The sequence below is a fragment of the Manis javanica genome, chromosome 4 (genome assembly GCF_040802235.1).
Source record: "Manis javanica isolate MJ-LG chromosome 4, MJ_LKY, whole genome shotgun sequence".
Taxonomy (NCBI): Eukaryota; Metazoa; Chordata; class Mammalia; order Pholidota; family Manidae; genus Manis; species Manis javanica.
Window position 1 is genome coordinate 166,966,189 of NC_133159.1, and position 25,996 is coordinate 166,992,184.

At 45.5% G+C, this 25,996-nt stretch overlaps 1 protein-coding gene across 4 annotated transcripts; it reads right to left on the minus strand.

Annotated features, from left to right (window-relative positions):
• Nucleotides 1–1,205: 1,205 nt before the first annotated feature.
• Nucleotides 1,206–25,840, minus strand: MYL4 (myosin light chain 4). Of its 4 annotated transcripts, none has more exons than XM_017658806.3 (9): nt 25,694–25,840; nt 24,068–24,206; nt 10,801–10,945; nt 7,947–7,974; nt 4,619–4,768; nt 3,002–3,175; nt 2,457–2,534; nt 1,850–1,894; nt 1,206–1,366 (listed from the first exon to the last, which is right to left on the minus strand). In XM_017658806.3, the coding sequence occupies exons 3-8, from the start codon at nt 10,909–10,911 to the stop codon at nt 1,866–1,868; spliced, it is 570 nt and encodes a 189-aa protein (XP_017514295.2). In that variant the 5' UTR covers nt 10,912–10,945; nt 24,068–24,206; nt 25,694–25,840; the 3' UTR covers nt 1,206–1,366; nt 1,850–1,865. The 4 variants fall into 4 exon arrangements, with proteins under 4 accessions (XP_017514295.2, XP_017514297.2, XP_073091818.1 ...); XM_017658808.3 differs by having other exon boundaries at nt 24,068–24,200; nt 25,694–25,825; XM_073235717.1 differs by lacking the exons at nt 24,068–24,206; nt 25,694–25,840 and adding an exon at nt 11,189–11,303.
• Nucleotides 25,841–25,996: the final 156 nt, after the last annotated feature.

Here is a 25,996-nt window from a genome sequence, read left to right on the forward strand (position 1 = left end):
TTCCACAGAGGCCTATGGACAGATGCCCTGACGGGGCAGCAGGAAGACTCTGAGGAGTATCTAATCCCCCTCGGGGAGTTCTCGGGGCTATCGGGAGCCCCATTACAGGAGTGAGGAGGCCCCTGAGCTCCAATATAAATGAGTCTGCTCATGGGTGTGTGTCTCCAACTTTATCACATCGTCTTTCTCCTTCCCAATAGCTGGTTTTCTTGTCTCTCTCCTTTCCACACTGCTTCTCCTGACCCCCCTGCGCTCCAGCCTGAGGGCTGTGTTTCCTCTGACCCTGACACTTTCCTGTTTCCTCTGACCCTGACAGTTTCCAGAACCCTGAGTTGGAGTCCTGGGTGTGGAGCCCATGGTGTGAGCAGGGAGCCAGTGAGATGTCCAGAACAAGCAGGGCTGAATCAGGTACCACGGGCTTTGCACACAGGGGAAGAGGCACTTAAAGGGCCCACATCAAGAAACAAGAACCATAACCAAAATGTGATACATATGTTCACAGGAAAACTATTCACCTTGAGAAGGAAGGCCATTCTGACACATGCTACGACCTGGATAAACCTTGAAGACATTATGCTAAGTGAAATAAGTCAGTCACGAAAAGATAAATACTGCATGATTCCACTCTGAAGAGGTTCCTAGAGTAGACAAATTCATAGAGACAGAAAGTAGAATGGTGGTTGCCAGGGGCTGGGGGGAGGAGAAATGGGGAGCTATTGTTTAGTGGGAACAGGGTTTCAGTTATAAGATGGAAAAGTGCTGGAGATTGGTGGCACTGCAATATGGATATACTTAATACTACAGAACTGTACACATAAAAATGGTTAAGATAGGATATTCTATATTATGTGGATTATACCACAGTTTTCTTTTAAAAAGAAAAAGCAGAGCAAAGATGGGTTGAGGAGCCCTGGTATCCCTCTTCCTGCTTGCTGCCTGGAGGTAAGACAAGGTGCAGAGTGAGCCCAGGAGGGACCTCCTCCCACCCCTCAAACACAGACCCTTCCAGAGCTCTCTGCTCACAGGCCTGACCTTGGTGCTTCCAGATCGTGGGCTTTGGCCTCTGACTCCCAGCTCCCAGGTCCTATCCATTCCTCTGAGAAATATACCTGCGGCCTCAGGTGACATTATCTCACACACATACCCGCAAAAACCCAACTCAGTTAATTAATTAGTCTTAAAAACAACACAGAGACTGGTCAGAGTCAGGGCACTTGTCCCAGCCTTGCTGGAGCTGTTTATTTACAGAGGGCATCCATCCTGGAGGTCCTTGGGGCTGTGGTTAATCCAGGACTCCAGCTCCAGCCCAGTCATGCTGGGCCTCTCGCTAGGTCACCCTGGAGGGCTAAGGCCAAGGGCCAGGCACCTGAAAGAAAGTACTGGATGGAAAGCACATCTCACCCTCCATACTCCAACCCCTTACCACCAGCCCCCACCCCTATCAGGATGGCACCCAGCCCAGTGGGTGCAGGGAAGGGAAGAGGTGCAGGGTCCAGAGCACAGGCCAGGGACACGCTCTTCCACTGGGACCTGGCCTTCTCACACACAGGAGCTCACACACAGGGCCCCAGGCCAGACGGAATGAGGAGTGGTCTTGCCTTGAGAGACCCTGGGAGAGGAGGAGGTGACCAAGGAGGGTCCAGATAGGGTGCAAAGAGCAGGGAGGGTGGGAGGCAGGGCAGGAAGGGAATGAGGGAGCTGAGCACCGAGAGGGAGGGGAAATGATGGGCAGGGCCAGGCTGCCCTCACATCAGGACCCCCCTGGTTTCTAATTAGGGGTCAGTGGGGTCAGACTGGGGCAGAGGAGCTCTAGGGCACGTGGTGGTTCACAGAAGAGACCAGCACTTACCCTGGAGGGGTCTGCTTCACCCAGACATGATGTGCTTGACGAAAGCTGGGAAAGAAGGCGAAGTCAGCACTGCCCTTGGCACTCTCAGCTCTTTCGTGCCCTCTCATCCCCTAAACCTCTGCCCCCTTCCCTGTTACTGGCTGACCTCAAACCTTCCCGGACTGTGATTCTTTCTGTTATTTGGAGGTTGACAGTGAGAAGGTGGAAGAAAGGAAAAGACCTGACCCCTGCTCTGTGTCACTCTCTGCACTGATATGAGATAGGAATGAAATGAGCTACATTATCTCTGCTAACCCCTGCAAACCTTAAGAAAGATGCCAGCATCACCCCACTGCTCAGATGAGAAAACTGAAGCTGAGAGAAGCTCAGTGACTTGACCAAGGTCACACAGCTTGGGTATCACAGAGCTGTCTCTAAAATCCATGCTCAGTTACCCTGAGAGGTTCACTCCCAGATGGAAAACAGCAATATCCATGGGCCCATCAAAGCCTACCTGGTGCATGTCCTCTGGCTCCTGGGTCCCTGCTCTTCTGCAGAGCCGCCCCACCAAAACGGTGCCCACCCGCCCATCCCTGGGTGCCCAGGGAGGCAAGGCAAGGCCTGACACCTTCATAATTGATGCAGCCGTTGGCATCCTCTTGCCCAGCTAACAGCTGCTCCACTTCAGCCTCCGTCATCTTCTCTCCTGGGGGGAGGCAGTGGGCACTTAGTTACAGATGGCAAAGGAGAGACAGGTGAAACCCGAGAACTCCCCTGAGTGCTGAAGGAAGACTCCCCACGTCTGGGAAGTGGTCATAGCAGGTCTCCCCTAAAGGCTTTGGAGGGTGGAGCCAAGGGTCCTAAAGCCCCTCCTTGTCCCTCTACCCTACAGCCACCACCCAGTGACCGAGGCAAACACTAGGTCAGGAGCCCTGCACCCATCTCTCAGGCCTCAGCCCCGCTCTGCCAACCTGCTCTCCTCTCTTCCCAAGGCCCGCTGAGTGAATGAAGTTGGGGAAGGTGTTCCTACAAAGCCCAGGGAGACAGGGCCTGGATCAAGATGTGATCAAGGATGCAGGGACCCCCCTACAAGTCCCCTGAACAAATGCCACCTGGGCACCTCCACCCCTCCATTCCTCCCTCTTGGGCTTTGCCTCTGCCCAGCTGGCATACCCAGGGTGGCAAGCACATGGCGAAGCTCAGCACCCATAACTGTGCCGTTGCTCTCCTTGTCGAAAACCCGGAGCCCCTCCACAAAGTCCTCATAGGTGCCCTGCTCCTTGTTGTGTGAGATGTGCTGCAGGATGGGCAGGAATGTCTCAAAGTCCAGCATCTTGGTATTCATTTCTTTAGGCAGACACGGGCAAGGAAAGAGAATGCAAGTGAGCAGAAGCCTGAGGGGAGCAGAGAGTCAGGGGGGCTCTCACACCACCTAGACCAGGCTAGGACCTGTTCCTGGCAGCAGCCACCCTCTGGGTGGGGTACCCTCCAGTGATCCTAGAGGGCACAGAGCCATAGCAGCAGCCTGGAAACTGGCTCTGGGGCACTCTTCTCAGTGAAAGGACCAGGGCAGAGGAGAGACGGCACTGTGACTCCATCCAGACCCCTACTCCAGGTGGCCAGTTGGCAGGGAAGCTGGGGACAGAGACAGCAGGAGTGGAGGGGCCTGACAGGCTGCACACCCCAGGTCTCACATGCACAATTTAGACTTTGGACATGTGACCGACACACAGCCACAGAGGTAAAGTGATAGGATTGCAAGAAGAAAATTTTGCATAACTCTGCATTTGGGTCCCATCACTAGACTACCTTGCTTGGAGCAACTCTGAATGAATAATTTTTATAAATTTGCAATTCTCTTGTGACTAGCACTTCTCTCACACTGTAGTGGGTTAAAGATTTAATTTAATAGATGCCCCATTTTTAAATAGCACAAATGTTGGCATTTCTTTCTTTTATAACAACCCAGGAATCCCCCAAAATGGAAGTGCCAGACACCTTTTGGCTTATACGAAGCCCTGTGACTGGTCCTCCTGGTCTTCTGGCCCCTCCTGCCCACATCCTTCACCCCACACCATCTCTTCACCAGCAAGGGGAAGGAGCCAGGGGAAGGAAGGGGGTGAGGAACCAGTAAGGAGCCCAGCCTCTAGTGCCGCACCTCTCAGAACATGTGTGTTCGAGCGCTGTTAACTTTATTGTCACATGCGACAATGACCTCCATAAATAGGACACACTCCCTTGCACCACTTTCTAAACTCATTCACTAAAACCTATTGAATGCAAATGAGTGACAGAGGCACATTATTATACAGCTAATCTTGAATCTGCTCTAATTTATACTAAACAAATAATTTGCAATCTTCAGTGCTCTAACCATTATTAGAAACAAATGATTTGTGATATAACTCACAGTGGTCCCAGGACATCTCAGTGCGGTGACACCTCCCTAAGAGCTATGAGTTGGGGGTGTGCGGGTGGGTGGATAGTTATCAGATGCCCACAGAACCTCCCTGCCCCGGTGTCTTGGCACCCAAGGGTGCCAGAGGAAGACACTGAAGCAACAGAATGTTGGTCCTGCTCTCCAGGGGCTCCTAACCATCTGTGGTAAACAAGAACAAGCTGAGGGCCCATTTCTCAGGGGTCAATTAAGGGTTTCCAGATAAATTCTAGCTATGGAAAGAGGGTAACCTGGGGAGGGGAGGCTGGTCCTGAGAGGCTAAGGCGGCAGTAGGAAAGCCCCAGAGGTGGCAGGGTAGACACCAGAGCTCAAGCCACCAGGCCCCCACTGACCTTCAGGCTTGGGCTTGCCCAGGACGCGCAGCACCTCGGCGTTGGTGGGGTTCTGGCCCAGGGCCCGCAGAACATCCCCACACTGCCCATAGGTGATCTTCATCTCTCCAGTCGGGGTCCGGTCGAACAAGGAAAAGGCCTCTTTGAACTCTGCAGCAAGAAGAACTGGCTGCAGCCCCCTGGGCCAAGTGAAGGCCCTGGCTGGGGGCTGATCATCGCCACCACCCAGCCTGAAGACCATGTCAATGTGGCCCATGAAATATTTCAGTACTTCCCTTCAGCCGTCATCCCAGCCCCTCCCTGGAGCCCGGCCCCACCCCATCCTCTAACAGTGGAAGAGGCATCTTGGAGCCTCTGGGCTCTGCCCGGGCACTAGGCTGGGGTCTCTTCTAGCAGTCACTCGTCTTTTAATTTGAATGTCTCCCCTGCCTCCACCCCTTCCATGCACACGTCCTTCCCTGGTGTAGAAGACGTGCCTGACCCCTGAAAATGGCAGGAAAGTGAGAATAACACTGGCTTAGGCGGCAGGATTCCTGGTTCTCATCTTGGCTCTGTGCCTGGCTGTGTCTCAGTTTCCTTGGGTACACATGGGGAGTAAGGCTCCACCCCCACTCTCACCAGTTACCCTGAGTGTCAAAGGAGGTGGCAGGATGTGGAGGCATTCTGCAAAGTGATAGGACCTGTTGGAAAGTCAGCTAATATCAGTACTGCCTATTTCAGGCTGAAAGGGGGCTCCCAGCCAGAAAAGGTGATGTGGGGAAAGAACAGACCACCCGCACATGGCCTTGGCAAACTGTTAACCTCTGTGGGCCCTCCTATTCTTAGCTCTAAGTGGGGACACAGTGTCCACCTGAGTGGGCTGCTGGGTGGATTACACAGCATGCCAAGTATGGTGTCTAGCATGTGATTAGGGAATCAAAAACTGGTGGTTATTATTACAGCTCCTAGTTCTGGAGCCAACTCAGAACTATAGGGATCAAACTCCCTGAAGGCATCAGGGCAGGTGTCCAAGGGGCAAGGCCGAATTAAGGCACTCCTAGTCTGCAAAGAACCTCAACTCAATTCCTCATTAATTTTGATTCAACCAATTCATTACTGGGGATAATTTGGATTAGGAATGGCACTGAAGATACCTTATGCCATCGGCAAAGAAATGGGTTACTAAGCAGATTAACAATATAAACCAAAGAAGAATGTGTGAAGGACTTCAGAGGAAAGCTGCTTTTAATCCTCTCCAAATACTTTAGAAACATTTATTTCCTTAGAGGCTGCATATGGATTATTCATAAATCACTTCACATGTCAAAGCAGACTCCCCAAGTCATTTACTTGCAATTCTTTATTAGACTTCGTATGAATTTAAAAGATATAAAACCTCACATCTTTCACATTAGTGAATAATGGTGTTCAAATTCCATTTCCATTGCTTACTAGCTATAAACTTGGGCAAGTAAATATTTAACCTCCACAAACCTCTTCTCTGCTATAAATGGCACCTACCTCCGAGGATCCTTAAATTGCGTTCAAATTAAATAATATGTGAGAAATCTTAACACAATGTTCTGCACAAACTAAATGCTCAAACAATGCTAACTTGCTGAGCTTAATCCCAATTTTACCACCTAACTGTGTGATCTTGGCAAGTCACTTAACCTCAGTGAACCTTTGTTTCCTCCTCTGTCAAAAGGAAGTAACACCTACTTCACTGCTTCTAGAAGGTTTTCATTTTTTTTTAACTTTTAAAGCAATTAGCATGGCTTCTGGTAGAAATTCAGTGCTCAATGAATATGTTAGTTGAATCTGAACTCAGACTTTTTCATCTCCTAGTTCATTCAGAAGAGTGAGGTCAGATTTAATAAAAGGAGTCTCCTCATAAAGGAAGACTATAATGACACTTAATAGGGGTGAGGCATGAGGGAGAATTGCAGGAATAATCACCTATGATTTGAGCACTTACCACGGGCCAGGCTGTGAGCTAATTTTGCATGGATTACCTCATTAATCATTATAAAAACCTTACGCTATAGGTGTTATTATCCTCATTTAAAGGCTGATGCAGATGGGACTTCTGGCAACTGTTAAGGAAGCCAAGGAAACAGCCGGGAGGAAGCCGGAGGAGGAAGAGGTCTGCTGTACCTACTAATGCTGCAAGCCTGGCACACACATAAAAACCAAACACTGAAGTTTATGAATGCTGTTAGGAAAAAGCAAAGCCATTGTGATCTTGAGGTATATGAGTATGATGTTCATGGACCCAGAAGAAACCTTTTCTCAATAGTCTGTTATAGTCAGCTACTTACTAGAGCAGTGAGCAATGGTGGTAATCCCTTTCTAGAAGCATATGGAAATCTGGAGCAGTACCAGAGAAGGCAATCAACAGTTAGATGCTAATTCCTCTTGAGAGAAAAAAAAAAAAAGCATAAAAAAAATTGGGGCCATATCACTGGAGAATATAGAGCTGAAAAGGATTTTGACAACTACCTTCAAATGGATAGAGGGTATCTAGAGGGTGCTCTGGAGGCATTTGGTGGGAGAAACACAGGCAGGGGTAAGTTGCTGTAACAGTGAGACCCAGCTGTAAAGCAGGGATCACATGATGAAACATTTCATTCTCAAACATCAGACTCGTACAGAGGAGGGCCTAATGGGCAACAATCAGGTTGGACAGCGGGAAAGCCTGAGAATGGTCTTGAAGCTGCACCTAATAACACTTTACATAAAATTGAGGAAACGAATTGTCTTCATCAGAGATGGAGAAGGGTGTTGATGTAGATCATAGGTGGAACAGGCACCCTCAAGTCACCACAGGCCCAGCCACCATTGGTGTGTGAGCATCTTGTCAGACTACAGGAGGAGGGGAGAGGAAGCTAGCAACCTAAGGAGGACTTCCCCAGTAACAGAAATGGAAATGAGAGATTCTAAGTATCTTGAATAATAGGTGTTTTGGATAGAGAGAAAAAAGAAATTTTTGCTGTGCACCTATTATGCTCCAGGCAGTCTGGCAGGATAACTGAGAATTCAGGTCTGGAATCAGATTACCTGAGTTTGAAACCTGGCTGCCCCACCAGCTGCAGGTGTGATACTGGGCAAGCCCCCCAACCCCTCTGTGCCTCAGTGTTATCACCTGTAAAGTGGTGTTGTGAGAATTAGGTGAGTTAATCCGTGTAAAGTACTTTAGTAACATGCTGCAGGTGAAAGAGAGGACTAGAAAACCTTTGGCAAATACAGCTTTGCGAGGATGAGGGTGTGGTGATTACTGTCACAGTGCTGACTACAACTCCTCCTCCTCCAGGAAAGGGCGACAGCAGGGCTGGTTGTTCGTACTCACCTTCGATCTGGTCAGGAGTGAAGTCTATCTGTGGGGAGAGAAACGGGAGGAGGGCTGAGACTGCGAAAGGCTTCCACACAGAAGCAGTGGCTTCCACCGCAGTCAGCCACCTGCAGCAGGCCAACGATGAGGAGGGCAGGAGGCTCAGGGTAAAATGCCAGTCTCCCGAAGAACGGGCCACAGCTGACAGGCTATCAAACAGAGCAGCCTCCAAAGCTCCCTCAACACCACTTGTTAAGTGACGGCTCCAAGCGAAAGGGAGAGAAAGAGCATGATTCTAGATAACTCTAGAACCCACATGAACTCCCTATAATTCCTTTGGGTCAAAAGTCACTGCCTCATCCCAACTGGCCATCAGCTGCCTTCACTTCCATTGCTTCAGGCTCTCCCTACCCCCATGAGCCCCTCTTCTCTGTTTGGGTGCCCACCACTCCTCACCCAAGGCCTCCCTTTTCTACCTGATGCTGACTTTCCAACCATCTCCTTCAACGTTTTTCTTCAATCCACCTCCCTCACACGCCAGCACATGTCCCTCTCAGGGACAGCACGAGTACTCGGCGGGGGTGAGGGGTCCTCGGTGTTTTGTGGCTGTAAGGCAGGGTTCCCGTGGGGGCAGGGACTTTAGTTATTGTTCACCAAAATGCCTGGCACAGAGTAGGCACTCAAATGCATCTGCTGGGTGAAAGAATAAATTCTGGGTCCTCCCTTCCCACTGCATAATAATTGGACGCTGAGTAGAGAAGAAACAGGTGGGAGGCTCTGCAAATGAGTGACAGTGAACAAGTGCGAGTCATCACTTGTCAGATAGGACCTGTATGTCTCTTCACTGTCCTCATCTACCACCTCTCCCTGCCATCTCCTCTCCACTGGTGCTAGTAACCAATCCTGGAGCAGCTTCTTCATGCACCACCATTCCTAGTCCTAATTCTGTCCTTGTGCTGTGCCCACTCCAGGCTGGCCTCCATTAATGTGGACCCTGGAGGTGGCTGGGATAGACTAGGAAGGGGGAAAGGGGTCAACCCGGGTTGGGAAGGAAACTAGCTGTGCCCCGGGGAATGGACTTTGCCAAAGATGGGGTTGGTCAGGAACTGAAAGGAGCCCTCTAAATAGGGAGAAGCATGCTTTGCATGAACTCTCTGAGGGAAGGTGCAGTTTGCCTTACTTTGCACTGCTTTAAGCCCCAGAAGTAAATGTGTAGATGTGTAAGAGAAATTAGCATGAAAACATAAAATCAGAATGCATGGTCATAAGCACACACATTGGGCTTACATTTACTTTTGCTCTATCTTTGAGCAAAGAATCTTCTAAGCAGAGGAACTGGGTAAGTGTGATGACAGGGAAAATGGCTCTCATGGCAGACATCTGAATCTTTTTTTCCACTTTAAAGCAATATCAACAACTCCCAGGATTAGAAGGTCCAGACATGGAAAAGAGATTCCAGCCAGGGGAGAGGAATGCAGAAGTGGGTAGCCAGAGGGGTGACAGGCCAGAGGGAAGGCACTCATCTGCTACCAGCAGGCAGCAGCTGCCCAGGCCAGGGGCCAGGCTGTCCCACAGGAGTAATGCATTATCAGGAAAAAACAGAAATAAAGGTGTTCTGACTGCAGAGATGGTCAGCTTTTCTTGCCACACTCTGCCCACACAGAGTGATGATGAACAAGAAAACCTCCAGGTACCTTGAGGTCTTACACTCTGCCTCAGTTTCCCCAGACTGTACCACAACAAAGCTCAGAGATGGGGCAACTGCCTTCATCTGTTGGCCAAGCAATTCTGCTTACTCTCGTCCATTATAGATCAACTCCAGGGTCCTTGGCACAACTGCAGGGGCACAAATCCTGGGGCAGTGGGTGCTGGGAGGAATCCTGAGAGGGCCATGGAGGGTTTTAGTTTCCCTGCCTTCTCATCTCAGACCCTGGTCCTGAGGCCTTATTTTGGTCAAATTCCTCACCACCCCCAGCCCTGCCCTAATGTGGATATCTCCAGGGGCCCACCACTCCTAATCTGTTATTACAGCTCTTCATACCAGTAGCCACTTGTCCTCTCACCGTCTGGCGCCAAGGCTTAGAACTGCTCCACTGCCCAGGGGCCTCGGACCCCTCCTTCCTCGGCCCACCCCACCCTGCTCCATTCCTTCAGCAGCTGGGCCAGATAGCTGGTAGACCGCAAATGACGGGGTCAGCATACAGTACCCACACCAGCTCCAGGGAAAGGAACCTTCCAGTGAGGGGAGCAGGGTGTGGCAGAGAGGGAATAAGGCTGGGGAGGCAGAGGAGGCCAGGCCTAGCTCTCTCACCAGGTTAGGGAGAAGAGGGAAGCAGCCTCCTCTCACTCTATCTAGAGCCTCCCTGCCCCCTTACCACCCACCCACTGCAAGGGTCTTTGCAAGTGAAGCCTTTCCCAGACCCACAGCGCACAGGGAGCACACTCCCTCACCGTTCACATCGCTTGCTCCAAGTCACATTGGTACCTACCACCATGTGTCTTTTCTCCACAACAATGCCATAGCACCCCAGGGGAAGGGTCAGGCTCTTCTGCTCTGTTATGGTGGTCCCCACAACACCTTAAAAAAGGCTGGTGCTTGGGTGGTCGCACCTCCCTGCTATTCCCAGCTCTGCTGGGCAAATTTGGGGTAACAGAGCAGGGCTTCCTCAGACAGAGCAGAAACCCATTCTTGAGGGAAAGGCCTGCAACCTGGAATATCCTTCACAGGCCCCAACACCTGTTCCACCATGCACTGTGATCCGGGGCATGGACACCACGGCCCTCACCTTATCTCTAAGCTCCCAGGAAAAGAGGATTCTGAAAGTCATCCCCCCATATCCCCATCCCATCCCAGCAGCTGAGGCTCACTCACCTTTATACTCTTGGGGTCAAAGGCAGGTTCCTTAGGGGGCTCAGGAGCTGGGGCAGGGCCTGGGGCTGGCTTGGCCACTTCCTTTTTAGGCTCGGGCTTCTTGGGAGGCATGTTTTCTTATTGGGACCCTCAGTGGAGATGGGACCTAAGAAGGAATCCAGAGATGTAGTGCCTGGCGAGACAGAGGCAGGGCCACTGCCCTCCCCTTTTATCCTGGGCAGGAGCCCCCACAGAGGGGCTGGGTGAGAGCAACAGCAACTGCTGCTGGCTATAAAAGGAAGAAACACCAGCAGGGCAGAGCTGACAACTGTGCATTGTCACCAGGTTTGGGGGGACCAGCCCCTTCCCCCTGCCCCTCCCTCCATGCCTCCCCCTTCAGAGTCTCCACCTCTGGGTCAGGCGGACCCCTTACTGCCAATTGGTGGAAACCCAGAGGGGCCAGGAAAACAGACCATCTCAGAAATGCCAGTCCAGCCAGAGAGATGAGCTGACTTGAGCAGTTGATAACCCTCACACAAAGACCAGGGGAGGGTAAGGCTTTTTTTAGCCCCTCCTGAGCAGAGACAGCCCACTGCACATTCCTTTTAAGCCAAGATCCTTTAAGCTGAGAGCCACTCTGGGGCCTCAGCTCTGCCCTGTGGCTCAGCTCTCCAGCCTGGAGCCCTGAAGCAACAGCTGGTCCAGCCAACCCACTCTGTCCCACAGGGTCAAACTCTCCATCTCCCAGAGCAGGCATCCCAGGAACTCCACAGCCATCAAATCAATTGGTCTCCCAACTGCACCCACCTCAATCATTCATTCAACAAGTACTGAGTATTTTAACTTGCACCTGGAGGGGTGGCCAAGGGGAGGCAGAGAGGTGTGGCTGAAAGTCAATGAGGTAGGAGGTCCAGAACCTGGGTCTCATTTTTATTATAATTCTTACTTCCCTGTGCCCCCCAGACTCTGTGTGTGTGTGCGTGTAGTGATTACTATGTACCAGGCACTGATAACTGATGTTCATGTAAAATCTCATTATGGGAACAACAAATGCTGGCGAGGATGCAGAGAAAGGGGAACCCTCCTACACTGAAAGCAATATGGAGGTTCCTCAAAAAACTAAAAATAGAAATACCATTTGACCCAGGAATTCCACTCTTAGGAATTTACCCAAAGAAAACAAGATCACAGATTCAGAAAGACATATGCACCCCTATGTTTATCACAGCACTATTTACAGTGGCCAAGATATGGAAGCAACCTAAGTGTCCATCAGTAGATGAATGGATAAAGAAGATGTGGTTACATATATACAATGGAATATTTTTCATCTCTAAGAAGAAAACAAATCCTACCATTTACAACAACATGGATGGAGCTAGAGGGTATTACGTTCAGTGAAATAAGCCAGGCAGAGAAAAACAAGTACCAAATGATTTCACTCATTTGTGAAAGCAAAACTGAAGGAACAAAACAGCAGCAGACTCACAGACTCCAAGAAGGGACTAGCAGATACCAAAGGGGAGGAGTGGGGACAGTGGGTGAGGAGGGAGGGAGAAGGGGATTGAGAGGCATTATGATTGGCATGCATGGTGTGGTGGGAGTCACGGGGAAGACAGTGTAGCACAGAGAAGACAGTAGTGACTCTGTAGCATCTTCCTACCCTGATGGACAGTGACTGCAGTGGGGAAGGGGAGGGACTCGATAGTATGGGTGAATGTAGTAACCAAAATGTTGCTCATGTGAAACCTTTACATGATTGTATATCAAAATGATAGCTTAATAAAAAAAAAATCTCATTATGTCTTCATCACAATCCTCTAAGGTAGATGTTATTACACCCATTTTACATATAAGGAGATAGAGACTAAAAGTGGTTGAATAACAAGGTCACTCAGTTAATTGCTATGAGCTGGATGAGAACCTGGATGTGCCCGATTCTAAAATTTATTAATAATTAATTATAATTATTAACAATTATATTAATTATAATACAACATTATCAATAATATTAAAATAATAATAATTAATGAGAAATTCTTAAATAATTGGTATTGTAATCACATTTGGGGGTACATTTATGTCTGTGTGTTCATCAGAAAAGTCAGGGTGAATACACTAAACTGTTACCAGGAGATGGCCCTGGGGACCCCGGGGGTGAGGACAGGAGGATGACAGCAATTTACAGTTTTTTTACTTTTTTCACTTCCTGTGTGAATGGAAATTTTCGTAACGAGCATGTACTGTTTTTTAAAAAAACACTGAAAGTCAATAAAATGTTCAGAAAACAAAGCTTATCTACCACACAGAATTGGTTTGAGTTGCATCTTAAGGCTGTACTGTTCAAAGGATAAAGAGAAATAAAGCTGAGACAAGGAGAAAAGTGTGCTTTTCTAGGCCCAGTTTCCTCACCTATAAAACAAGATTACTAGACTACTAAATAGCTACATTATTAATGCTTGGTCCCTGTTAGGTCCTAAGCTTACCGTTCCAGGTGCCCTGGAGCCCACATCTGCCCATTCTCCAGGCTCCATGGCTCAGATATTTCAGAGCTGAAAGAGCCTGCAGAGAGGCATCTCATCCCATCTGACTTTATAGGAGAAGGGTCTAAGGCCCAGGGAGACTTCTGAGCTGCCTGAAGACATCGAGCTATTTACAGACGGAGCTGAGCTGGCTAATTCTGGCTCCCTGTGCTGGGGCTCTTACCCACCCTGCCCCTCCTGTAGCCTATACATGCTCTCATCATTTTTGAGCAGGGAAGCCTTCAAAAGAACTGAGACAGGAAAAGGGTCCAGGGCTTGCTTATGGGAATACTAGAGCAAGACCAGGACCCAAAACCTGGGCCAGTCCTGATACCGGGCTGGGCCAGCCCCTCCCTCGCTCCCTCGTTTCACTGGCCTCTCCCTGTTCTGCCTCACCTTCACTCTTCCTTCTGACTCCTTGGCACCTGCTCTCGTGTGCCTCTGCTTGCATCCTTCTGTTTTCCCTGTCTGTTCCTTTCTCAACTGCCTCATTCCCCAGGGGGGTTGGGAGCTCAGGTTGTTGGTGATGAGGAAGGAGGAAAGAGGAATCCCAGCTTCTCTTCATCTCTACTTCAACCTGCACCCCCTTCCTGGATTCGGTGTCCTACAGAGATATACAAAATGGGGTTTCTGTAGGTCAGAAGTTGCAAGACTCAGACTTTGGTCTTTTCTTTGCCAGCCACCTCCCCTCTTAGGGCCTCAGCTTGCTTATTTCTAAAATGAGTGATAATCAAGGGCTTTCAAACTTCAAAAGACACCTAAGTCTCCCTTAACTTGCTTCCAGCTGTAAGGGTACAGCAATGTGAGGTCTTGGAGCTCCCCGACCCCTACCACTTCAGTCAGTATCACTCTTGTGTGTTTTATATATTGGGGGTCACATGATAGTTTTCTATGAAATGGTTCCATGTTTTAAGAGTTTAAAGATAACCACTGAATGAGATGCTCTTATGTGTCCCCTTTTAGTTAAAAAACAAGTTATTCTAATGATTCTAGAAAGCACGATGATCCTCAAAAGACAGACCTGGATTGTTATCCTTTACAGTTCTTTCTTTCCTTTTGCTTTTTTTCTTGTGCTATTTTTAATTCCTTTAAATTGAGAGAAGTAAAATATCCAGTCTGCTTGGGAACAGAGCTATGAGGTTAGAAAGCTGAATGGGATCTGAGGGGCATCTGAACACATAGAGAGGGGGTGGGCTGTAGAGGCAGACAAGCATGGTCTCATTTCCTAATCTTGGGCCCAGGACCCTCAGGACATTCAACAGTAAACATTTCTTTCTCTAGTCATTGTGAAATTTGTATGAAATATTTTAAGTAAGGCACCACAAACCATTTCTGGCATATGGGAAGCATTCATAGCTGTTCATTTCACTTTGTTTTCCCAGGCAGATGAAGCTAGAGGTGTGCTCAGGTTTCTCAGATTTCCTGGAAGGAACTCTAAAAGGGGGGCCCCTAGGAGGGAGGGATAAGTAAGGTGGCAGTGGTTAACAGGATTGTAAAGTGTCCCATTTAAGAGTGAGGAAGAGGTGGAAAGGAATGGAGGAGGGGTAAGGGTGGCAGCTGGGTACCCACAGTGTGAAATATTTGCAGCTCAGAAAGCATTTGGCAGGTCCCTGGGGCCAGAAAGCCTGTCTGTCAGCAACACTCAGATGAGGAGCCCGCTTGCCTGAGACCTTAGGCCACAGGTGATCCAGTGGAGGAGGAGATGCTCCTCAAATCAGTTTCTGATTCTCTAATCAACCCTGGCTAAAAATTGTGTCTGGCACTTCAGAGGTCACTAGAAGAGAGCTGTGGTTTCCCAGAAAGAGCTGTGCATCAAGAATCAAGATACCTGATACTAGCCTTGCTATTACTACAATTCACGATGCCCACAGTTCATAAAGGCCCAGTGCCTGGAGTCAGGGCTGTCCCTTTCTCACGGTCCTCATTCTGCTTCATGGTCACTGACTTTCACCTTCAAATCTTCTCCATCTAGAGTATCCTTCACAGGGCCTCTGACATGTCTTAGCCTCCAATACATGTTGGCCAATCAGAGCAAAGAAAAGGAAGAAAGAAGGAAAGAGGAGCAGAAGTGAAGGGGCACGTGGAGTAGCAGGTACCGGCAGCCTCTGCAAGGCATCTAGTGCTCCCAGAGCCAGAGCTGCTCCAGCCCATTCAGAGGCTCCCTCTGGAAGGACAGTCAGGCTCAGAAGATGGAAAACACAGGCCAGAATTTCACACCAACCAGTTTACACTATGATGTCAAATTTGCATACAAGGGCACGGAAGAGGATTGACATCCGCCCTCATTTGGGCTGAGCTTACATACACACACTCCTCCTCCTCTCACCTCTATCTACACAGGGCCTGTGTTCTGCAGGGAGAGAGATTCATCAGTCTCCTGCCTGGATTAAGTGCTGCTGACAGCAGGCCTGGCTGTTAATGTCTTGTCCTTGTTACCCTCCCTCCTCTCTTTTGGCCAGTGTCTCAAGCTAGACATCACGAGGCAATGTCCTGACCAACACTACATTCATCTGTCCCCACAGAGGGCACTGGGTAAACTGGGCTCTGCTGTGAGGCAGAGATTTAGAGGCCCACTCAGGAGCCAGACTGCCTGGGTTAGCGTCCTGATTCAGTTAGTTCATTATAAGCCAGTTAACTCTTATCTCAGTTTTCCCATCTGAAAAATGGAGCCACTAGCATAACCTCATAGGGTAGTTGTGAGGATTAAATGAGTTAATATGGGTGGCATGCTTAGAACAGTGTCTAGCACAGAGCAACTGCTCAAAATCCTCAAGCTTGGGTCCTAGTGTGACTACTGCTCCCTCTCCCAAGAAAAACCACAAAAGAATCATAAAGAGAAAATACCAAGAAATGAAGAAAACTGTGAGACTCCCCTTGGGGGAAGGGGAGCCTATTTTGAGCTGGTGTATGTATGTGGTGGCTTTGGCTTGGAGCAGGAGGTGGTGAGGCATAGCTGTGGAATAATTTAAAAAAAAGGAGCTCTGGGGCTCTGATTTCTCTTTTCCCTCCACACTGTCTTAGAACAAATAGTAATGCACCATTGCCTATGTGACTCAAACTTATGATCCAGGTGCTGGTAAGGGTAACGTCAGGGTACTGAAAATGCACTGTACTTGTGAGGAGCAGATAAAAAACAGGTTCGGGGCAACAGAACTTTGGACAGTTGTTCCCCTTCCTTATCCTCTGAACTCTTAGGGCAGGAGAATTGCAACTGAATCCTCACCCTTTGCCTACCTACCTACCTACCAAAGGCTGCTTCTCCCTGGCTAGGGGATGGGAGAGTAGACAAAGGGTGAAGCCTGACATGAGGAGTTATTTTTTGGTGGATTGGGCCTGACTAACTTGAGGGTTTTGGTGCCTGGGGTTCTCAGACTTAGGGCTCATTCACACACACACCCTCATCTTCTGAGTTCAATGGCACTGTTGTGCACTGTTGGACAGAACAACCTATACGCCTGTGGGCAAAAAAATAAGACAGGTGAGGAGCACTAATTTAAAAGGATACAACCCATTTGATTACAGACTGTGCCTTAAATAGAAATATGACAATAAACAGACTGAGATTTTAAAAGGTGCTCAATAAACATGCTAAAAGAGATAAAGGAAAATATTATCAATATGACACCAGAACAAGGAAATGTAAAGAACCAAACAGAAATATCATAAATGAAAGGTGTAATAGTTAAAATAAGAAAAAAAAAACTTAAATAAAACAAGCATCATTTTAGGTATAAAAATTTAATAACTAAAATGCAGCAAATCAGTTTTATAAGTAGCAGGATGGACTCATCTGGAAAACCTGTTAGGGAATTGAAAGACAAAAGAGCGAATAGTTCATAGAAGAAAAAAAAGAAAGGCCAAGAAATAGAAAAGCTAAGAAATATGGAGAAGAGAAGTAGAAGTGCGTGTGGTTTAGAAGGGCAATCGAGGTAAGTATCCTCTGAAAGAAATCTCACATGAGTTCATAAGGGACATGAATAAGGAAGGTTGTTCACTGCAGCACAATCTGTGGTGTCAGGAGTTGGAAGAAATCTGGGTCTCTATCACTAGGAGATGCCTGGGTAAAATTTGAACGTGGACCCTGAGAGTGTGTAACAGTTAGAAGTAAAGGATTATTAGATATATACACAGAAGAAACATGGTAATAAGAAACTGAATGAGATATAAACCACAGTAATATTTCTATAAATTAAAAATATATGCATATTATCTCACTATATATTATTAAGCTAAGATTGAAGCTTCTTATTTCCAACTTAGCTAGATAGGTATAAAAATTTACACTAAAATTGAAACCTCTTGGAATGCAAATTAATACACATTTTTCTAACAAAAATATACAGAAGATTTTAATTGTAAGCAACAGCTTAATGTAAACTGGCTGCAACAATGACAGGAGAAATTTAAAATAATTTTGTTGATATTAACAAATGTAGAGTTGCTTTCCAATTTATGCACTATCTCCTTGAATTTCATTTTAGTAATACTGAATTGACACAAGAGTTAGTGACTTTACTTAGACATAGTTTTGAAACTGGTAGGTTTTTGCTTCAAAGTCAAATAAGTTCTAAAACAGATAAAGCAATTTTGCCAATTTGGATGAAAATATTAAAGGAAAATGATTTTTTTCAGTACTTGATTCAGTTTTGAAAAATTTTAAAGTATGCTTGGAACAACTCAGGTATGTGAATCTACTTTTTCAACTCAGTGATTTTTATACTGATTACATGTTGAAACAGTAACTTTTGGTTATACTGGGTGGAATAAAATATATTATGAAAAAATTAAAAATACATGCATACTAGAAGCACTGCCCATTATTCAAGAACACATAAAAATATATATACATTGAAAATATTTGAGGGTTGCCTATGGTGAGTGTAGTTTGGATGAGATGAGCCCTAATTGTCTCATCATTTAGCTCATCACTAGATGGAGTGCTAGGGAGGAAGTCAGAATTCAAGAAGTAAAAGAAAAAGTTGATGGAAAGGGAAGCCAAGAAAAGAGATGAGCTAAAAGGGAATAAATAAATAAACAAGACAGGCCTTGCATGGGCCATCGATGAAAGAAGTTTGTAAGTCAAGGAGAATAATTAACCCTATCCTCTGCATCTAAGGTTCCATGCCATCAAGGAAGGAGGAAAAAAGCAATGAAAAACTTGAAGTTCCAGTGACCCAGAGCACTAAAGGTATAGGTGGAAAAGGAGTGGAAAGGTCTAAATTCAGAATTTCAAGGACCATGGTAGCACTGGCTCTCAGAGTACTTTAAATCATCCATTTAACTGCATTTCCCCGGCTGCTTAGCTCAGGTGGAGAATGCTAATATGTTTGGCCTATCTCTCAACAGTCTAAAGGGCTGTGCTGCGATCAAGGTAGTGCCACCTAGTGTCATATCTGCAAACTGAACCCAGAGGAGGAGGACACTGGCAGAGGCCCAGTCACAGGGGTGTTAGAGTTGGCCTAAGGATCCAAAGCAGAGGGCAGGACAACTGGTGTTAGCAAAGCAATTTATAGTTGAAAAGCAAAAGAGAGCAAGTCAGAATCCTCACGAGCCATCCCAACTGTTTTCTCCCAGACATGCTGACAGCTGCAAGGGACTTTAGAGGCTCTGAGACAATGTGACTTGCCCAAGGTCACACTCATGGCAGACCTGAGACTAGAATCCAGGAACTACTCCAAGGCAACAGTGGATGGAGTTGATAGGGGTTCCCTCAGAGAGAAGTGTGGCCCCCAAAGGGGCAAGGAAGCAAGAAGGCATCAGTGAAAGAGTTGGCCTTGCCACCCACAGGAAAAAGAGACTCAAACCCTTAGCCAGCACTTTGTCCACAGCATTTGGGGACATGCTTTTAATGCTAAAGATAGTTCTCTTTTCTTGGCTTCCCTTTCCACCAACTTTTTCTTTTACTTCTTGAATTCTGACTTCCTCCCTAGCACTCCACCAGTGACTTACTTCTCTGTGGCTAGATCGAGTGGTCTTGTTTCTAGGTCTTCCCTGCTGTATTTACAACACCAAAGTTCTGTACTGGCCTTTCTCTCCTTTCTCTTGATTACTCTCATTCATTCACTCAACTAACACTGATTTAGCATGTACAGTATGCAGGTACTTTTACTAAGATAAGTAAAAGGCCATCCCAGCCCCAATGATGGTATGGAGGATACAGATAGAAGTAGTTTTAATATTATAATGAACAACACTCTCACAGAGGTTTTACAAGGTATTACAAAACCAAAACAGAATGCATTTAGTTCTGCCTGCAAAACCTGTCTGCAGCCCCAACTTCTTTTCTAAATTGTTCAAGCTTCACATTTTTCAATTGATATTTTGACACTTCTCACCTGAGTGAGAAATAAGTAACTCAGTATATTTTAAACTTGGCTCATCATCTATCTCCCAAATTCTATATTTGTGACACACAAAACAAGTAACTACAAAAAAGTTTATTCCAATTATATACACTCAAGACTGGAATATATTCAAGTCTGTGTTTAATCCACTGCTGTGCAATTTATTTAGAGAAAAATGAAAGTTTGTCTAGAACCTAGAAAAAGAAGAAACAAAGACTCTATTATTTGGTGAAGGTCCTCTCCAGATAATAGAGATATTTTTTTCTAGCGGTCAGGCATATATGTCCCTTCTGAAGAAAAGGAGATAATAGCCAGAAAGATCATTCAATTCATTCATTTGGTTCTGTCTGTATATACCAAGCAGCCTTCTGGTTAGAATCTGAATGCCCTAAGGAGAAGGAATTGGATAAGAATATTTCTCATTAGAATTGAGTAACTTGGAACTATTTTCATTTTCCATTTTTTTCAGATTCAACCATCTAGGATCCTAGAAAAATGGAAATTTAGAGCTGCCTAGACTCCTTAGCAGCCTCTTTGCTGCATTCCCAGCTACTCTCTCTCCAATTCACATAATCCTCAGCTGTTAGCAGGATCTTTCTCAAATTCTGCTCTCATGAGGTCACTCCCCAACTCCATCACCACCAGCAGCTCCCTAGATCTATTTTATCACCTAAAGTCATCAGATTGGAACCCAAAGCTTATCAGCTCTCCCCAACACCACCATTTCAACAAAGTTTATACAGTCTCCAATCCAGGCAAGCTATTTTCCTTACAGTTTATCTTTTTCTCTGTGCTTTTGAAGTCTGCCCCACCCTCCTAGCCATAGACCATGTAGCACATCTCAGAGCTCAACCTCAACCAACATTTATTTTCTGATTAGCCTCAAAACTTCAGACACTGCCTTGACTTTAAATCCCTTAAGGACTTATGTGCAAGGCCAGAATGTTCTCTGGGTCCAGAAAGGGGGAATTCAGAAAAGCACCAAGTTATGACCAGTAAGAGGTAAATTTAAGTGTTCACATCATTTAATCACAGATTATATTTATAATATTTTAATATCTATTTGTATATGTCAGGACACTATGCTGGGTGATGGGGACAACAAGGTAAGCCAAAATTCCTGTCTTAATGGAACTTATATTAAACAAATAAAATTAAAAATTACTGTACATACTATGAAGGAACAGAACAAAGATGTGTGACAGAGAATCCTGGGATGGAGCTAATAATTTATATTATGTGGGATGGGGAATATTCTGAGGATGTGATGTCACAGCTGAGGCCTGAAGGATGAGTTGAATTTAACAAGTTAAAGAGTTAAGCGAAAAATTGATCTTTTCAAAGAACAATATGGAGAAATATAAGAATTGGCTTTCCCTTAGGGAGATTAGATATAAATAATCAATTGTATTAGTCTGCTCAGGATGCTATAATAAAATACCCCATACTGAGTGGCTTAAACACAGAAATTTATTTTCCCACAGTTCTGGAGGCTGGAAGTCCATGATCAAGGTGCTAGTAAATTTGGTTTCCAGTGAGAGCTCTCTTCCTGGCTTGTAGATGGCTACCTTCGCACTATGTCTCATGACATTTCCTTGGTGTATGTGTGCAAGGGAGGATGGTAGAGAAAAAGAGAGTGAGCTCTTTGGTGTCTATTCTTATAAAACCCCTAATCCTGTTGGATCAGGGGCCTACCCTTATGACCTCATTAACCTTAATTATTTCCTTAGAGGCTCCCTATCCAAATCCAGCCACACTGAGGGGTTAGGGCTTCAACATATGAATTCAAAATTCAAAATATGGGTTTTGAGGGGAACACAAATATTAAGTATATAATATCAATCAATAAACAAAAAATAATTATAGGAACAGAATGAGTTTATTCTATTCATTCATTAAACAAAATAGAATGAATATCCATTATGTGCCAGATACTGTACTAGGTCTGCAAAATACAACCTGGAACAGGCATCCAGGTCTTCTATCTTCATGGAGCTTATAGGAAATGAACAATTAAACAAGTAATTATAGTTAAGGATGATGAGAATAAGGACAAGTATGGTAGCACTAGAGCAATAGCAGGAATAGTCAACCTATCTCTGTATTCTAGTAAGTCAGAAAAAGTCTTGAAGTGTATTTGGAGTATGAGCAGCAATAGCCACATGAAGAGTGGAATTGAGAGCATTCTGGACAGAGAGAGTAGTACATGCAAAGCTTCTGAATCAAGAAAGGGGGCCAGGAAGTTCCATGTGGCTGGAGTAGGGGAGGAAAAAACTTTGCTCTGCCTTATTTGCCTCAGTGTCTGGGGCCCTGCAAATTAAACTGACAAAAAAAACAGATGAACAGAATTTGAAAAACAAGACTTTATTTACACGTGCAATACACATACACAGAGGAGAATTCAATGATAAGTATCTCAAAGAGGTGGTTGGAGCTTACAAACCATCTTAGCAAAGGAAAGGGTAATAAATTTGTGGACAAGTGACAAAACATAGGAAAAAGCGTTTGGGTTTCTAGGGGTGGTAAATTGTAGAAAGTTAAATGTATGGAGAAACTAATGGAAGATAAATGTTATTGTCATAAGGTTAGTTTGTATAGACCCAACTCAGTGCCAGCTTTGTCTCTAGTGATCATGGTTGTTTTCCTCCTCCTGGTACAAGAGAGGGGAGAGGAAATACCTTCACAAAAGAAAAATTATGTCCTGCTCTTAGGCAGATAGGGGGAACGTAAAGAGCTCTTTCTGTGTTTGCTGCTTAATTGCTTTCAGCTCAAAATAACCGTGCCAAAGTGACATATTCTGAAATCCCCTTGGGTGGAATTAAGAGTATAAGAGGGAAATAGGTGAGAAAAGGCTGAATAAGGAGGTAGAGACTAGACCTTGGAGGGCCTTGTGAGACAAATTGAAGGGTTTGAACTATATCCTGAGAGCAATGGGAAACCACAATCAGATTTGTTTTGGGGGTAGGTAAGACTAGAGCACAAAGAAACATGAAAGTATATTTAGGAAGTAAAATTAGTAGAGTTTTGACTGCATGTTAGAATTAAAAATAAGAGTGGTTTCAGGTTTGGACAATGGAGAAGATAGAAAGGCCTTAAATTGGGATACAAAATATTTCAAGTACAAGGAATGAGGAGTTCCATTGTGAGCAAATGTGAGACATCCAGATAGAGACATCCAGTTGACAGCTAGGCATTTGGGTCTGGAGTTCTATGAAGCAGTCTGGCTGGAGATACAGACCTTGGAACAATTTGAGATGTAACACTGAGGGCACAAGAATAGATGGATTTGCCCAGGAAGACTGCGTAGGGTGAAAAGAAGACCCCTGAAGCACTCTAATGTTAGAGAGGGCTCTGGATACTGATAAAGAACAAAGCGGTAGGAGGAAAGCCAAGAGACTGTATGATCAGAGATGCCAAAGGAAGGGGATGATTTGACCAAGAGGGAGGAGCAAACGTGGTGGGAAAAGGCCTCAAGGTCAGGTGATATCAGGAGGTTAAGAGGCGGTATGCAACAAGGACTAACGACGGGTACAGAGGAGGGCTGAAGGATTCAGAAGAGTAAGTGTACTCTGGGCTATATTTCAGTGGGACCTGCATTTTTCCAATGACCCCACATCTAGCTTCTTGAACAGTTCCCTAAATGCTGACCTTCAAATCTGATTGTAGAAACAGACCAAGAAGCATGCCAAGGAAAAGAGATAATTTACTGTATTTGGAATAATGCTTATTGTAACCAAACTCTACTTGCCTATGTGGATAATGGATGACAGCAGGATGCCAAAGTGCTTGCTGCATGGTGAGTTTAAGTAGGTCAGTCAGGAACAGAGAAGTAAAAATGCTCTAAAAGATCCCATCAAAGCAAAACTTCAAACAATGTGGCCTTGCTGTGGATGAGTAGAAAACCACAACAGTTGTATTAGCCCAGTGAACAACAGTCAGAAAAGAGATGCTATTTTCTGAGAAAAGGCATTAAGCAAATTCTAAACTTAAGAGCCAGAATGCAAAGCATCACAGATTTTTTAAATGCTGACTCTAGACACACATTTTCAAACAACAACAAAAAATCATCTTCATCTATCTTGTGTTGTGAAACTTCCTACATTTAAGTTTACAAGAATCTATTGTGCAAATACAAGACCTGGGTTGGCAGCGCGTTGTGTGGAAAAAAAAAATTGTGAGTGTAAAATGACCACATGCTTAGCATGAGCAAATAGTGTCATGTAACTTAAAAACTGCAAATACAACTTTAGTTTACTTTAATAGAAGTTATCCAGATAATAAAAGCAATATTATTCTTTTTTTCTGAATTTATTAGAATAAATCTGGAGTGTTGTGTTAAGAGTATTTTGATACTTTTAAGAGTAATATATCTTACCCATCCCTTTTGTTCTATTCCCACTAGCAGATGCTCTCAGATCATACCTGGTAGATTGTTTCCAAAGATGGTCCAGCAATCAATCCCTTCTGTTGCATGTGCCTTTTGCAGTGTCACTTTGCTACTCCTCCCATCCAGAGGTGAAGCCTATTTTCTCCTCCAGTTGAATCCAGGCTGGCCCTGTATCTTATTTTAACCAACAAGAGGTAATGGGGTTTGACTTACAAATCTAGGCCTTAAGGGGCCTCACAGTGTCTATTTTCACCTTTGTTGCCAGCCACCAAGTCAAGAAGCTGGGGCTAGACTACTGACTGAGGAGAGGTCAAAGCTGTAGAGGAGAACTGAGGTACTCAGCCAACAGCTATCACTCAGGCCCCAAACATGGGAATGAAGCCATCTTGGATCTTCCAGCCTCAGTCAAGCCAATGACAGTAATACTGCATATCTGTGCTACCCAGTATGGGAGTCACAACCACATGTGGCTATGAGTCCTTGAAATGTGGCTAGAGCATCTGAAGAACTTTCGTTTTTAATTTCACTTCATTTTAACTAAACTTTAAATAGCTAGTGGCTACCATTTTGGGCAGTGTAGAAAATGATTTCCACTCTAATTCATCCAGCATAATCCTGCCTAAAGAACAGAGCACAGGGCAGAACAGAAAGTCACCTTAGCACCTGTCCTTTATGGGGCTACAAGTATAGCAGTTGTTACTAGAGGTGGCTGGTGGTGAAAGTTATAGCTCTGCCAACTGACCTTAAAGAAAAAGAAAAAAAAACCTCAACTCCACTATCACCCAAAGGAAGGGAGTGACCCACTCTAACCTGGTTTCACCTGCACAAAATGTGAGAACCAGAAGGGCAAATTTCCACACAATGGAATATATCATGAGTCCCACACCTAGCCTAGAGATGTACTGATTAGAAAATTAACCTTCAAAAACTAATTTTCTTCATCTACTCAAAACAAAATTTTAATAGTTCCCTGTTTCATTTTTGGGGGAGAGGGAGTAGGAAGGAAATTTGAGAGAGCTTAGTTATACAGCCATAAACATTAATGAATTTAATTATTTCAGTTACTTTTTTCAGACTATGGAAATAGAAGCTCAGTTTGTGACTTGCCTGAGGACCTAAAACTAGTTAGTGCCAGAGATAAGATTCAAAATCGGGCCTCTGGATCTCTTGATATACCAGTTTCCCTCCCCTATCAAGAATAAAAATTTCTACCTGCCTTCTGAGATTTTCAATGATCCAGTCACCTGAGTGATATTTTCAGTTAATGCCTTAACTCTTACCAAACTGATGACACTTTGCTTCCCGTCATTTACTAATTCCTTCTAATTCCATCCATCCTTCAAAACCCAGTTTGTCTCCCTCTTATTTTTCATAAAACTTTCCTCATTTAATCTCAAATTCCCTCTCCTCTCAATTTTTACATCACTTATAATGGTCACCACATAATACAGTACTCTTTGTTTCATCGCTTTTCCCTCATGTAGATCATAATTTCTTTTGAGGACGGGACCATACTAAATCTTTGGAGCGTAATTCCAACCAAATTTCCTATTTCCCTTTGAGCCGAGCCATGAACAGGTACTTCTGGAACGGATGAACTGACCTAAGCTCAACAAATACTTCTTGATTAATATAATCACCCCCAAAGTCTCATGTTTTACCCTTTCTTTAATCCAGCGCGGACCAAGCAGTCCAGAAACTAGGAGGGGGTGAACGGAGACCTCGTCAGGGACACGTAACGCTCCCCGCCTGCAGCGCAGGACACGCCCAGCCTGCTGGTTGACGCCTGGGCGTGGCCCAGCCCTGGGTGGCCGATTGGGCGTGGCGTGCGTGGGTGAAGGCGTGGCCGAGAAGAGGAACTTACGTGCTGGATCAGACTCGGCAGTTTCCGCTAATCCTCGACAATTTCCGGTAAGGGTATCCTCCTCCGCCGATTCACCTCGGGTATTTCCGGCTTCCTCCGG

Bases quoted from the DNA above. Each gene is read 5' to 3' on its own strand.
- MYL4 (XM_017658806.3), bottom strand. From the start codon at position 10,911: ATGCCTCCCAAGAAGCCCGAGCCTAAAAAGGAAGTGGCCAAGCCAGCC. The intron at 7,975-10,800 runs GTGAGTGAGCCT...CTCTCCCCACAG, and splicing joins TTGACCCCAAGAGTATAAAG to ATAGACTTCACTCCTGACCA. The intron at 1,895-2,456 runs GTGTCAGGCCTT...CTTCTTTCCCAG, and splicing joins CGGCTGCATCAATTATGAAG to CTTTCGTCAAGCACATCATG.